Below are 16,135 nucleotides of genomic sequence, written 5' to 3' on the forward strand. Positions count from 1 at the left end.
AACATTCTCTTTTAGTACCAGGCTTGTTTGTGTCTTTCCCTTCATGCCAATTCCTTTCTCTGACCGTAGCTTTGTCTGAAGTTGGATCTAGTTACAAAATACAGAGGATTACAAGTTTTCCAGGCTATTGGTCAGCTGCCTATTTTAAAAGAAGAAAAATATAAACTTTTTCAGAAAAAAGGCAAAACCTTTTCTGACCCAGACAATGGAACTGGGGTTCGAATATATGTTTGGCTCTCACGTTATTTGCGTTATGGGTCACAGAAGTATTTATCGATTATAGAGCCTGACCTCACAAGCTTTAATAGGTTGGGCATTTTTTAATGAGAACCAACCGCCTGGAACAATATTCCAGTGGATAATAAGTGGATATGGGGTATATGTATTTATAACTAACCCTAGTGACCAGGGTTTGAAGGCATGAGTTTTCCTGAGTTTTCATTCACCCTCGTCAGCCAAGAAAAGTGGATTGTAACCAAAATGACAAAACTACAGTGTATGTATGTGATGTTGGAACATATGAACGACCACAATGCATGTATTTGATCACAGCTTTTTAGATAGACTCTTGGATCACACTATATTTGTTTGACCCTCCAATTGGATTTGGTTGTTCAAAACAACTGTACCTGCTGGTAGAGTTGCGACCTCCATCCCAAACATCCCTTTTGCATGGCAAGCCAACTGTCTGGGTTACATGTAACCATTTAGTATGCAGGGGCTCCACATCTACCAATAACTACAGACTTTCAGGTGAGAAATGTCCAAATTCAAAATCAAATTCAAATTTTATTTGTCACATACACAGTCACACACAGTACGATATGTAGTGAAATGCTTATATGACCGCCATTGACCTTCAAAAGAGAATTACAGCTTGTATAACAAATAAATATGAATAAAGAGATACAATAGAGAATTAAATTCAACTAGGATACAATAGAAATAAAAATAGAAATATACAATAAAAATAGAAATATACAATAAAATAGAAATATACTTGTACACAAGAATATGGCAGTAATTGCTACACACGATCAGTGTCAGACTGGCCCATCAGGATACCAGGAAAACTCCCGGGGGCCCAGGTGTCAGTGGGCCCTCCTGCTCCTAACCATTTGGCCTGTTTCATGGTCATTCCCTATTTCTGAATGGGAACAAAGAGGAGAAATAGATGAAAGAATAGATGCTAGCATGTAAATAAAAGAGACTAGGAAAATAAAGAGGAAAGTTTGGATAGTGGGTGTATGGTCTAAGGTTCTCTGGTGGGCCCCTGAGGTCCCAGTCCAACACTGCATACGATCAATGCCTTCTTTTAATGTTGCATTACACTTTTTCAGCTGGATCAGATTCTGTTTTAGGTTTTCTCTTCTGTGTTTTTCATCTGTCCCTGCCATCTAGTGGTACAGGTTGGAGTGGCGTCACATCGGTGCTTTAAAGAGCAAAATCCACCTAATTTCTCCAAGAAAAGTTGGCCAAGCACATTAACCTCCACTCCCCTGAACGTGCGGATCTTCACTGCAGTAGAGACAACTAAAAGTTGGCTAAAGCCAGAGAATTAACAGTTGATTATGCAGACTTTCCTGTGGGGAAGAGGGTGAGGCTAAGATTTAATTTGCTCACAACCTCACATCAGCCTATTGTGTTACAAGCTTACTATATTAGCGACTCCCAGGCCTCGGGCTGAGTTCACCTTAGTTCATTATGAAATAAAACTACAACTTTCCTACAGCAAAGGATAATATAAAAGTCAAATCTTTCCACTCAGAGGCCCAAGCATAGCTTTGTGTAGATTCAATGTTTGCCTGCTGGTTGCAAGCACCTACATAACATACTTAATATAATAGCTGCTGAAGCATCCCTAGCAGAACAAGTTTTACAGAAATTTCAACCACTGGCGACTTTATCTAAAATCTTCTTAACCACAAGTTGTTTCCTTAAAACTTGCTCTTTGACAGAGTTTTTCCTACTTACAATAGTGTTACCACTCCATCCAAATGTCATACAAATTGTTCAAGTCACACTTTAAGTAATAGTTTCACACACTTGTATTAGAAGGCTTGACTATTATTAAAATGTTAAGCTGCCTGTGTCCTTCTTCCCCTAACATTACAGCCATGGTACACTTAGGGGCTGATTTACTTACCCACGAACGGGTCGAATGGAGTCCGATTGCGTTTTTTTCGTAATGATCGGTACTTTGCGATTTTTTCGTATGTTTTGCGATTTTTTCGGATTCTTTACGAATTTTTCGGATCCAATACGATTTTTGCGTAAAAACGCGAGTTTTCCTATCCATTACGAAAGTTGCGTAAAAAGTTGCGCATTTTGCGTAGCGTTAAAACTTACGCGAAAAGTTGCGCATTTTTTGTAGCGTTAAGTTTTAATGGATACGAAAAACTCGCGTTTTTACGCAAAAATCGTATTGGTAACGAAAAATTCGTACAGAATCCGAAAAAATCGCAAAACATACGAAAAAGTCGCAAAATGTTCGATTTCAAGTCGGAACTTTTCCAATTCGGGTCGGATTCGTGGGTTAGTAAATCAGCCCCATAGTTTGTGATGCCAAGGGCTATGGCTTACACCCATTCTGGCATATGGCTGGCCATTTTCACAAGTGTATTTGTGATATCACAGGGCAAAGCCATGACCCCTCTTGCTGTTTTTCTCCCACCAGCCAATCATAACTGGAGACAAAGAGCTTGATAGGAGACACAACATAATATTTGTAGGTGATGGGGTTACTGTGTTAAAGATTCTCAAGCACCTTGATCTCAACATAAAAGTTTTCATTTAGTGGGGAAATTCCTGAATGAAACTATATTTGAACACAGGGACTCTCTTGTGTTAGAGTTTGTCTTTACCCCTGATTTAGGCAGGCAATAGCCACTCTCTTTGCACTGTTCTTGTGCCTATGATATAACACCTAAGTAAGGGGCCAGCAGGTAGATGTCCCACCCTCGTGTTTCTCAACATATGGTGGCCACAAATTGCACCCAAATGCATGTTATTCACTAACAGGGGCAAAAAACACTATAATTCTGAGATGATGCATTGTGGGCAATTATCATGGCAACTTACAAACACTGAACTAAATAAATAAGCCCTAATATTTCCTTTCTTGCAAAAATGCTAGGATTCTAGAAACATATTATGGCCTCAATTCACTACTAAGCATGGCATTACTCTAAGGGGAGTTTTGGTTAACATTGGAGACAAACATCACTGATGATGCTGCCCATAGCAACCAGTCAGCAATTAGATTTGAACAGTTACTTACAAGTTAGAAAACAAAAGCAAAGATCTGATTGGTTGCTATGGGCAACACCACTGGTGATGTTAATAAATACACTCCATAATCTCCTGACTGAAAGAAATGAATGTGAAAAACCTTACTATATATTAAGGATAAGCAAACTGTAACCCTAAGCTGATGTAGAACTACAGCACCACCCCTGCAATATTTTTACCTGGGAAAAGGGCCTCAAAATCAACATTACTGAATGGATCTATCTAGACATTAAAAGGTTTTCATCAATATTTGTTTTTGACAACTATTCTGGGCTCCCATAGTCAGTGAAAAAGTACAATAAAAATGTATATATATATTTAATGTATATCTTACAATCTTGGTCTTCAAGAAACATTTAATTTTTATGTCAAGATTAAAATGCTGAAAAGGGAGTTGAGTTGTGCTCAACCACTAAATTTTAAACAATTAGGCGGGGTTGCACCCCCGCCTAATGGTTTAAAATTTGCTATAGCTTATAAAGGAGCAGTGGCCAGCTCCATGTTGTAGCTCCCACCTATCCCAGCTACAGTCAGGTGATCCCAGTGGAGCCAATAAAAGGGCAACTATATGGGGGTTTTAACCCTGAAAGCAAGTAAGTTGCAGGTAAAACTTAGTCCCTTTGTAAAATGTATATTGAAGCAGTAGAATTATTAATGAATCAGGTGAAAGTGACCTCCTTCTCTCCTCCTCACTCATCACCTCCTCTCACTCTCCCATTCAGGACTTCTCACGCGCTGCACCCATCCTCTGGAACGCTCTTCCCTGTCCCATTAGGCACTGCCAGACTCTCCAAGCCTTTAAATGGTCTCTTAAAGCTCACCTTTTCACTCAAGCCTATAACCTAAACCCCCCAAACATTCACTAACCACTGGTTTTCACCTCTCACCACTTACTGTCACTTTACACACCTACATGAACTCCAATGCCATGCTAGTTACCCTGACCTTATGTCTCACCCCTCCCTTTTAGAATGTAAGCTCTTGCGGGCAGGGCTCTCCCCCTGGTGTCTCTGATCCTCATCCAGTGTTACTGCAAACCATTTTTGTGAATGGTTTATATGTACATGTTAACTGATCTGTCTTTTGTACCCCTCTATTCTGTAAAACGCTGCGTAAATTGATGGTGCTATATAAATAATAATAATAGTGTAGGACTGGCCAGAAGGGATGACTTTGATGTAGTTGGCTATCTTTAAGTACAGTGGCTTGCAAAAGTATTCAGCCCCCTTGAACTTTTCCACATTTTGTCACATTACAGCCACAAACATGAATCAATTTTATTGGAATTCCATGTGAAAGACCAATACAAAGTGGTGTACACGTGAGAAGTGGAACGAAAATCATACATGATTCCAAACATTTTTTACAAATAAATAACTGCAAAGTGGGGTGTGCGTAATTATTCAGCCCCCTGAGTCAATACTTTGTAGAACCACCTTTTGCTGCAATTCCAGCTGCCAGTCTTTTAGGGTATGTCTCTACCAGCTTTGCACATCTACAGACTGAAATCCTTGCCCATTCTTCTTTGCAAAACAGCTCCAGCTCAGTCAGATTAGATGGACAGCGTTTGTGAACAGCAGTTTTCAGATCTTGCCACAGATTCTCGATTGGATTTAGATCTGGACTGTGACTGGGCCATTCTAACACATGGATATGTTTTGTTTTAAACCATTCCATTGTTGCCCTGGCTTTATGTTTAGGGTCGTTGTCCTGCTGGAAGGTGAACCTCCGCCCCAGTCTCAAGTCTTTTGCAGACTCCAAGAGGTTTTCTTCCAAGATTGCCCTGTATTTGGCTCCATCCATCTTCCCATCAACTCTGACCAGCTTCCCTGTCCCTGCTGAAGAGAAGCCCCCCCAGAGCATGATGCTGCCACCACCATATGTGACAGTGGGGATGGTGTGTTCAGAGTGATGTGCAGTGTTAGTTTTCCGCCACACATAGCGTTTTGCATTTTGGCCAAAAAGTTCCATTTTGGTCTCATCTGACCAGAGCACCTTCTTCCACATGTTTGCTGTGTCCCCCACATGGCTTGTGGCAAACTGTTAACAATGGCTTTCTTCTTGCCACTCTTCCATAAAGGCCAACTTTGTGCAGTGCACGACTATTAGTTGTCCTATGGACCTGAGCTGTAGATCTCTGCAGCTCGTCCAGAGTCACCATGGGCCTCTTGGCTGCATTTCTGATCAGCGCTCTCCTTGTTCGGCCTGTGAGTTTAGGTGGACGGCCTTGTCTTGGTAGGTTTACAGTTGTGCCATACTCCTTCCATTTCTGAATGATCGCTTGAACAGTGCTCCGTGGGATGTTCAAGGCTTTGGAAATCTTTTTGTAGCCTAAGCCTGCTTTAAATTTCTCAATAACTTTATCCCTGACCTGTCTGGTGTGTTCTTTGGACTTCATGGTGTTGTTGCTCCCAATATTCTCTTAGACAACCTCTGAGGCCGTCACAGAGCAGCTGTATTTGTACTGACATTAGATTACACACAGGTGCACTCTATTTAGTCATTAGCACTCATCAGGCAATGTCTATGGGCAACTGACTGCACTCAGACCAAAGGGGGCTGAATAATTACGCACACCCCACTTTGCAGTTATTTATTTGTAAAATATGTTTGGAATCATGTATGATTTTCGTTCCACTTCTCACATGTACACCACTTTGTATTGGTCTTTCACGTGGAATTCCAATAAAATTGATTCATGTTTGTGGCTGTAATGGGACAAAATGTGGAAAAGTTCAAGGGGGCCAAATACTTTTGCAAGCCACTGTATATTGCAATATATGGACAAACAATCCCTGTTTTGCTTAAAGGGGAGGGCATTGCTTGGTAGCTTAATGCACAGAATGTCTTAATGTCCTATATATACTGATAATGGGTGGGTGCAAGATCTCTTGTTGTTGTCTAAGATTGAAATGCTTCCCATCTTTGATAAAATGTCCCTTAAGTGTGACATTCACATTTTTCAACATGAGTGAGTGGCCCCTGTATGGACTGAATCCCTGTAAAGTGAAAATGCATATATGATATCAAAATGTACATATTAACAAGCAAAAATTTAAAAAATTCCTAATCTTTGACAGAAGCTGAATCTTATGTAACCTTGTTAATTACTTTACTGCCAGGGTCATCAGCTCTACAGTGTGGGTACAGAGAGTGTGATGGAAATTCACCATTATCAAAGCCATATCTTGTACATATTCATTCAATAAATGCCCCAATAACCTCATGCATTTTGACTTCAGGTTTGGGATTCCCATGAGTAAGCCTGCAAAACTGCCAGAGTTACATTTTTATTGTTTGAAACTGAACAGTCATACCCTGCAGTTTAGTAAACCAACCCCTAAATCATTCAGATATCAGGACTTGACACTCAGTAACCTCTTTTAATCATATGTCTTTGCGAGTAAGCAATTCTAAGGAAAATACTCACGGGTATAAGCCAGTTTACATGCATTGTTAGGCTGCCATGTGAGTATCGAGCTAATCCATGTAACAAAATAAATGCAGGGGAATTAGCAGATGTTACTTGCTGTTATCAGTACTAAAGCCATTAGATTTTGAATAAATTTAATCTTCTGCACCAGTTGATATTTGTTGGTTGTAAGCGGCCATAGACTTGTGCTTTATAATGGGCCTGTGGAGGGCTACCAGGGCCACATAATACCTTAAATTCCAGACCCTATTTTAAATATTCGTCCATACATGGCTTATTTCACTACACAATATGCTTAGGTTTGCAACACCTACTGCTTCTCACTAATATACCTGTGTTACCAGCACCCACTGCTACTAGCTAATATACCTGTGTTACCAGCACCCACTGCTACTAGCTAATATACCTGTGTTATCAGCACCCACTGCTACTAGCTAATATACCTGTGTTACCAGCACCCACTGCTACTAGCTAATATACCTGTGTTACCAGCACCCACTGCTACTAGCTAATATACCTGTGTTACCAGCACCCACTGCTACTAGCTAATATACCTGTGTTATCAGCACCCACTGCTACTAGCTAATATACCTGTGTTACCAGCACCCACTGCTACTAGCTAATATACCTGTGTTACCAGCACCCACTGCTACTAGCTAATATACCTGTGTTACCAGTGCTGAGTTGGGTTGAAAAAAAGACATGTCTTGTATGGGACAAAACAACCAACCAGCTCTCGCTTTGCTCTACATAAAATTGTATTTTAAAAAGTGGATCCTGAAAGTGGGCATAACAGATATTGGAGGGGGGGGGGGGGGCTTTTATTTTTGCCCACAAAGTGCACTGCATTTCCAGTTTCCTTGTACTACCCAAACAAAACAATCTGTTTCCTATGAAAACATAATCCATTCCTTCTCTTGTCACTTACACTTCTGCTGAGTGACATGATTGATACAAACAAGAGAAGGTTATCTGATAGAGAGCCCCTAGGGTAGGCGGATTGAGAATATATTTTTATTCTTCTTTTCTCACACTCACCTGGCTTCTGCATGAGAAGGAAATAAGTATAAAAAAACATCTAAATTCATTTTATTAACCTGCTTTTCTTGAAATTGGTTTCTATTATTGCAACACTGCATAAACAGTAACAGCATTTTCCATAAGGATGATGTTACTCTTCTATCCCACTACTGTTAACTCATAGTTCAGTAAATGGGAAAAGGTTTTCATGCAAAACATTTGTATCCTGCTCAGCACAACTGGTTGCTAATAGGAGAGAGACAAGAAGTGTTAAACAGATATTATAGAGAGTATAAATATACTTGTGTGAGTGTGAGATTCGGGTAATACTGTTTTTACATTGACTGCCAGAAGTTATACATTTACACACACATTGACTTAAAAGGGACCAGGAAAATGTTGCTACATGGGGAAAATATAGCACTGCCATAAATACTTCAGGGTTCCCCATTTCAAGTTATACCTGCCTTATAATTTTTTACATTTTATAATGAATACTGCTAGTGACAAATTTAGAAAACGGTAAAATGAACAAACAATCGGTTGACAGCTCTCTTTATTCACTTGTATGAGATTTTATGGGAAAGAGTAAACTCTTACTTGTACCCTTAAAGGAGAAGGAAAGGTTCAATCACTGGGGGTTCCAAATGTTAGGTACCCCCAATGATTATAATCCCTTACCTGATACCCTGGGCTGGTGCTCCTGTTAGCAGAACACTGCACCGGCCTGGGGTACCTGTGAGCGACCAATCCTCTTCCTTTCGTCTTTTCTTCAAAGTCCCAGGACCAAAACATGAGCAGTAGAGTGAAAAAGCTGGCTTTTTTGTTATAGTTCAACATTTTACTCTACTGCGTACGCGCAATCAGGCCTGGATTTGAGGTGAATGCACAAAGGCCCAGGCCTAGGGCAGCAGAAATTTATGAGCGACATGCCGCCCAGCTTCACTGGGATATTTTGCCTGCATAAGGAGCAATGGGGAAAGGACATGCAGAAACTTTAGTGCATCCCTTCCCCACTGCTCTGTATGAGTTAAGTGACGCGCATGTGGGGGGGTCGGGTCAAGGTGGGAAGACGGCAAAAGGTGGCTGCCTCGGGCGCCCTATTCAAAAATCTGGCCCCTCCTAACAGGGGCACCAGCCTGGGGTATCAGGTAAGTGATTACATTCACTGGGGGTGCCTAACATTTTGGCACCCCCCAAGTGATTGTACCTTTCTTTCTACTTTCATAAGTTTTAACGTATCCAGAACAGTAATACTTTTATATCACTACACAAACATATATTTTTTGTTTTTAATTATATATTAGAAAACATTTTAGGAGTGCTGTTTATACATTCTATGTAAATGGCACTATGAATAACAGAGGGGGTGGATGAATCATATTGAGATGTTCTATCTCACCTTTCACAGACTGCCAGCATAAGCAAAAAAGGTGATAATACCATTGCCATGCCCATGCAAACTGGCACAGAATGAAATAATACCACCTTCACAAACAAGGAATTATATTACAGCTAAATGAATCTAATATTTCAACTGTATAGCAAAAGAAATCATTTTTTTGTTCAATCAGGTTACTGAGGTAAATCGGCATTGCTGGATTACATTGATTCCTACAGAATCAATTCTCTTCCTCACTAAAGGTAGCCATACGCGGGCAGATTTTAGCTGCCAATTTGCTCTGCATTTATCAGTAAATGATCAGCATTCTCTATTTTAGCAGCTGCTACTTGTCACGGCTGCTAAAATAGATAATGCTGATCATTTACTGATAACTGTCTCTGAGTGTGTTTTAGCAGAGGCAATTCTCAGTATTGTCTATGGCAGGGTATTTTCTGGTATTTAGTAGCTGTGACAAGTAGCTGCTACTAAGTAGCTCTGTGTCTTTACCATTAGGAGTGGCCAGCGCTACACAATAGAACTTCTTTCAGATAACCTTCTACTCAATGTACTTGATTGAAATTGGGTTTTAATTAGAGTGCTATTCTCATGTCTACCACTAGGATATGGGAACAAGTTTCTGAAACTTTTGTGTGACCTCTGCAATGCTGAAATCTTCTGCAAATCTTTTAGAAGTGTAAAGGGGGCCATACACGGGCCGATATGCTATGGGCACCAGCGACTGGCCTCCTGACCGACATCTGGCCTGAAATTGGACATAATTTGAATGGGCAGGTTTGATTTTTCCGAACTGCAGTTTTGGCACTCGCTTGGTTAAATTCAGGACAGTACCAGCAGTGCTATTAGCTAGTGGAGAAACTATCAGTTCAGGCAGCTGAATCATTCAGGAGATGTGGCGGGGAACTGCCTTGTTCTGCTGATCAGCTGCTGGGAGGGAAAGGGGTGATATCTCTCCAACTTGCAGCACAGCAGTAAAGAGAGACTGAAGTTTATGATAACACAAGTCACATGGCTGAGGGCACCTGGGAAATTAAGATAATGGTTAGCCCCTCGTCAAATCTCAAAATTGTAAATATAAAAAAATCTGTTTGTTCTTTCTTTTAAAAAAGGATTTCGGTGTAGGATTCTGCTTGGGCAACACTATTAACGGATGTGTTTTGAAAAATAACATGACAGAATCCCTCAGTTACAATTTATTTCTCTCTGCTGTGAATAAAACAGATTTATGTTTAAAGTTACGCTGGAAGTCTGTCTTCGACTTTTAGCATATGTTAATTAGGTTTTAGAAGGGTTAAATCTGAGAAAAATTTTCAACTTCTGTGTTTTATGTGACAAAAAGTCACGTGATTTTTAGGATTCTGATTTGGTTGGGCCAAATCTTGGCTGAATCTCAAACCGAATCCTGGATTCGGTGCATCCCTAGTTCACGGCACCCTTGTATAAGATGTCTGCTTCTAACACAAGGGGGAAGATAAAGAGTGCTACTTAATAACAGCTACTTGTCACAGCTACTAAATACCAGAAAATACCCTGCCATAGACAATACTGAAAACACACAGACAATTATCAGTCAATGATCAGCATTGTCTATTTTTGTAGCTGTGACAAGTAGCTGCTACTAGTAGCTCAGTGTATCTTCATCCTATGGCTAAGGACACACAAAGCGGTTCCTTTGACCACGATAGATCTCTCTCACAGGTGACTAACCATTCAAAATGCCTTTCCACAACAATAAAAGTGGCAAGTGAAAAGGCCATGGCATTGCTTTGGTATGTTTGGTCGTGTGAAGTCTCCACCTGCAGGTGACTTTGGAGTAGAAAGCTATATTTTCCCCCATCATTTTGTCAGAATGTATCACACCAATATTATATGCTTTTCTGGGTTTAATTTACTGTAAGTATGCTTACTTATGGGGTGGTACTTTAAATATAGTACATATATTCTGATTGTTAGGAATCTCCTAAAAACTGTTTATTTGGTACTGATATTTTATTAAAAAAAATATGTATTGGTAGGTGCAGAAGTCTGCTGAACCCCTACATATGCTTTCTACTTACCCTTCATGGTGCAGGTCTACAAAAGGTGTACCCAGCGCTCTTTCCTCTTTACATTCTCTCTTTAGAATATACAGCACAGTGGAGATAAGTTGATAAAACCTAAGAATTTTCCCCATGTTTTCAATATTTGTACAGGTAAAGATTATGTCAAACCCATAGCTGCTCACACTGTAGTTACCACAGTTACAATTTACTGGACCAAGCAACCAGCATAATCATAAATTCTGTATGGTGAGCATTGAAATCAATCATTTGAACACAAGAGGAAGTAAAATGTGAAAAAAACAATGCTAAACAATAAGGAAACTTTTTAAGGAGTGCTGACATGTTATACTGTAAATGAGCAAAATTAGGCCAATGATATACAGTGGTAAGTGTTCTTTCATTCACATTCCTTTATGCATCTTTTGTTGTTTGGGCAGTGGGACAAACACATTTTAGTTTGGTGAGCATTTTCACTCGATTACTGCCTGTATGTCGTCTTGATACGTTAAAGAATAAAGGAAAGGTGGTATGGCACCAACACTGATTGCTCCTTCTTTGCTTCCAGATAGCAGCTCATTAAGCCTGGTCACTGCTTCCTCATTTGTAATTTGATGCATTAGTTACTTTCTCTTAAAGGCACAAAAACACAAAATTAAATGTTTGCTGCAGTGAGCAGATACATTTGATCAGAAAAAAGATGAAAATAAATCAAAGGTACACATTTCAGTTATCTCAGCCAGGCACATAGTTCTGCTCAGGGAATTATTTGTTCTTTTGTTAGTCTATTCCCCTCTCCTTCTCCAACAAACACACATAAAAGAAACAAACACATCACACGTTTAACCACATAGGGACAACATGCCCACATTCAGTCAGTGCCACTGGAGGTGCTGGGGGTTATAACTAGGAAATCAAACAAGTAGAACCCGCAACTCATCTCTATATGGGACATGCAAGGAAAAAAGCTCAGCTAAAAAGTTTTAAAAGAAACACCCCTAAGATGATCTGTGCTAAGAAAGTTAAAGTAAAACAAAGGCAATTAAAGGACATGTAAACCCTCCACAAAATAACAATCTCTGAACAGCTTCTTTGAGTTCTTTAAACACATGCCACTTCCATTTTAATGCTGCAGCACCCCTTGATCACTTTGGATTTTTCCTCCTCTAACTCAACACCCCAGCTTTATAATTTTCTTGGCTGTTGGCTACTGGACATGCTCATTTTCAAGCTAAGGCTGTGAATCTTCTCAGCTCAAATTACTTGACACGCCCCTTCCAGTCTAGCAGCCAATGAAGAGACAGCATTGCTGGGTGCCGTAGAAACTCCACTCTAGCTGTCTGCTCCTATTTTTTTTTAACCTCCTCTCATGAGTTCAGCTTAACTATTACAGTGCTTTTTTATCAAAGTTCTGCCTGTGTAAGCATTAAGCATTATTAAATAGATACACCAAAAATGCTTCTTATCTGATCCCCATGTTCCTCTATGGAGGGAGCTGCCATATTTGTGCGGCAGTGGTCAATTAGCATTAAAAACTATAACTGACAGGCTGAGATGGGACAGTCAGGTTGGCATGGCAAAACAGTCAGGTTTAGAAACTTCAAGTAACTTTACTTACAAAAGCAGAACTATCAGCAAAAATCAACATGACCTATAGGGAACTTTAAATGTACATTAATATTTTGAAAAGTAGTTTTTTAGTGTCAGGATTACTTTAATAAGGGTATGTCTATGAAGATTTTCATTCATTCAGGTCATGGTATATCTAGTATAAATAAATTTAAAGCAACTGGACTTGTTTGGTTTTAATCATTGAAGACGTTTCACTACTCATCCGAGCAGCTTCTTCAGTTCAACTGACTGGTATGGGAAGTCCTCAGCATATATACTCTTCCACTAATCCAATCACAATGGCACTTTGTAACTCTTCAGAAAGGTGACATCTGAAACTCACAGAGGTGTGAATGCTGTGGAGTTACTTTGCTAGGATTACCCAAGTATCATGCAACTCATCCAAACAGGTGTTACTTGATAGAGTTGCATGAATGGATGTGTGAAGAGTTCTGAAACTGCCGGGGTACAGATGTTAGAACAGCATTGTATGTAGCAGAGTGTCAGAGAAACTCAGGAGAATTTTCAACAAACACCACATCCCTGTGTTTTTTAAACCTAGCAACACACTGAGACAAAAACTTGTACACCCAAAGGATCCAACACCAAAGGAAAAACAAAGCAATGTTGTATACGCAGTCCAGTGTAGCGAGGAGTGCACAGACCTGTACATTGGTGAAACAAAGCAACTGCTCTCCAAGCGAATGGCTCAGCATAGGAGGGCGAACACTACAGGCCAGGACTCTGCTGTATTTCTACACCTAAAAGACAAGGGACACTCCTTTGAAAATAGCAACGTCCAAATTTTGGACAAAGAAGGCCGCTGGTTTTAAAGAGGTGTAAAAGAAGCCATTCATGTCAAAGTGGAGAAACCATCCCTAAACAGAGGCGGGGGACTCTGTCTGCTACATACAATGCTGTTCTAACATCTGTACCCCGGCAGTTTCAGAACTCTTCACACATCCATTCATGCAACTCTAACAAGTAACACCTGTTTGAAGAGTTGCATGATACAAAGTAACTCCACAGCATTCACACCTCTGTGAGTTTCAGATGTCACCTTTCTGAAGAGTTAAACAGTGCCATTGTGAATGGATTAGTGGAAGAGTATATATGTTGAGGACTTCCCATACCAGTCAGTTGAACTGAAGAAGCTGCTCGGATGAGTAGTCAAACATCTTCAATGATTACCAAACAAGTCCAGTTCCTTTAAATTTATTTATACTAGATTTAATAAGGGTATTTGCAAACATTCTGTAAATGCCACTGATGACAACAGAGGGGAAATAGCGACCGGATGAAAGATGCCATTTGTGCTGCTGAATGAAGGTGATATATGCAGTAGAAATTATGTGATTTGGGTTGGGGAGATTTGCCCAACGTATATACATGGTAGGAAATTTTAGGGTTTACATGTCATTGAAACATTTTAAAGATGTCCTGCCCTTGGTGGGCCCTGGGCTGATGCCTCATTTGCCCATTTATGAGAACAGCCCTGCTAATCAAGTATCCCATGAGTTTATTTTAATCATGGCTGCTCCTACTTGTACCAACATACGCAAAGAAAAATCAGAGCAAAATAAAAACAAAATACACAGGTTTAAGGGAATAATTCATAATCTTTTTCAGCAAATTGTTTTCAGGTCAATTAAATTATGCTTTATACAAAAATAAAAACATTCTAATAAGATTATTAATAATTAATAAATACTTTGATAAATATCCCTGTTACAGCTCATCTCTGGGGTTAATATTCATATCTATCCCACTACTCTGAATGTTTTGGTCCAGTGTCCTTATCACCTCATCAGCCTGCAGCCGCTCCTGAAAACAAAAGAATTGCAATGAGTTCACTTTCATTTTCCTTTCTTAAAAGCTAACCATCTACAAGTGCTGGGCCTTACTACTTACTGTGCTTTTAATGTGCTTTGCACTATACCCTGCAGGAGGCCATGTTCGAAGCCTATGTCATCAGAACAGAAATGGCTCTGACATGTCAAAAAGGGCTCTCCTGCATATCCCATTCAGATTAGGGCCAAACATACAGAAATATCGGGCTAACATTCACCATACATGGAAACATAATAACCCCCCTCAATTTGGACTCTACACTCTAATTCAAGAAGCACATAGATAACCCTCTGGATGCTTAACACTTTCTACCATTGATGCTCATGAAGTGTCAGGGCTGGGAAGGAACTAAATTACTTACCAACTCTCTGTACAAAGGGTCCAAAGTAAACCAGAGAGCTACTGCACATCTTTGCCCTCTGGTTACAGCCTTCACCCCATGGGGATTCTCTCCTCCTGAAGAGAAGCCAACCAAACGGCCACACTTGGGCTTTATGGATGCCTATAACACAAAGTTTACTCAATAGAAAATACAGCAGCTCTACACATTCAGAACTGCATCATTATTCAGTAGTGCAGGTTTCTTGCACGACAACAGAAAGGACTGCTATATATCAAAATCTGTTCCATTCAGTTAGTGGCCAACACCACAGGGCTCATTTACAGATGACAGGACAGGGTGCTGAGTAAATAAGCCACTAAAGGTCATGATTTTGCAACTCTTTAGTGCTCTAGAACAAGAGGGGCATTAAAAAATGAACCTTTGTGTATGCTAAAACCATGTTACATATATTCATATAAATAAAAGAATAACAATTAAAAGAAATGTTTGGTATTTTATGCACTAACTTGTGTTTGTGTCTGTTTAGCCTGATTCAACACAGCAGAGACAAAAAGACTTACTGTAATGGTTTTTGCATCCATTTCTGTGAACACAAATTCTCCACCATCAAAATCCCCATTAAGATACAGCAGGGCACTGGAAGAAACAATGAGAAGAAAACAAACTGAGCCCCATAAAATACAATACAATTTGAAGATCTGGTTTAAATGGGCAGAATTGTGCATTGTTTGTTATAATAGTCAAGCTTTCTGTTAGAAAACATCAATGTTCTTCCAACTGCAGGGAACAGGATGTGCACATTATACTGATATATATATTTGGGACAATACAAAGTCACATTGTGTTACAACTGTAATTACCAGATCGAACAAAAAGAAGCATGCAGAGGCATTGTGGGAATTGGAGTCTTGGCAGAATCGACCAGATAGATACTGTTTTCTGTAACAATAACATTCACAAATTGCCTTTAGTGTGATAGCACACTGTAAGTAAATCTGCACTACCGTGGGTGACTGATCTGAAAATGCTTTCCCATTGCCATTAATGTAAATTTCTGGTGTGAAAACATACACGTTGCTTTGGATTTCTCAAAGTTTCCTTGTTGTGAGGCAACTTTAGGGAAGGGAAAGAAACCAGGGACATTG

General features: G+C 39.8%; 1 protein-coding gene across 1 annotated transcript in view; it reads right to left on the reverse strand.

Moving 5' to 3' along the window:
• Positions 1-14,395: 14,395 nt before the first annotated feature.
• The window catches only part of p3h2 (prolyl 3-hydroxylase 2), a 106,896-nt gene continuing 105,156 nt past the window's right edge, over positions 14,396-16,135 (reverse strand). Inside the window, exons 13-15 of the mRNA XM_002934042.5 lie at positions 15,551-15,626; positions 15,009-15,149; positions 14,396-14,620 (exon numbers count right to left, since the gene is read on the reverse strand). Of these exons, the coding sequence (XP_002934088.2) occupies positions 14,525-14,620; positions 15,009-15,149; positions 15,551-15,626 (313 nt within the window). The 3' untranslated portion in view covers positions 14,396-14,524. The remainder of the gene's footprint in view (positions 14,621-15,008; positions 15,150-15,550; positions 15,627-16,135) is intronic.

The sequence above is a fragment of the Xenopus tropicalis genome, chromosome 5, assembly GCF_000004195.4.
Source record: "Xenopus tropicalis strain Nigerian chromosome 5, UCB_Xtro_10.0, whole genome shotgun sequence".
Taxonomy (NCBI): domain Eukaryota; kingdom Metazoa; phylum Chordata; class Amphibia; order Anura; family Pipidae; genus Xenopus; species Xenopus tropicalis.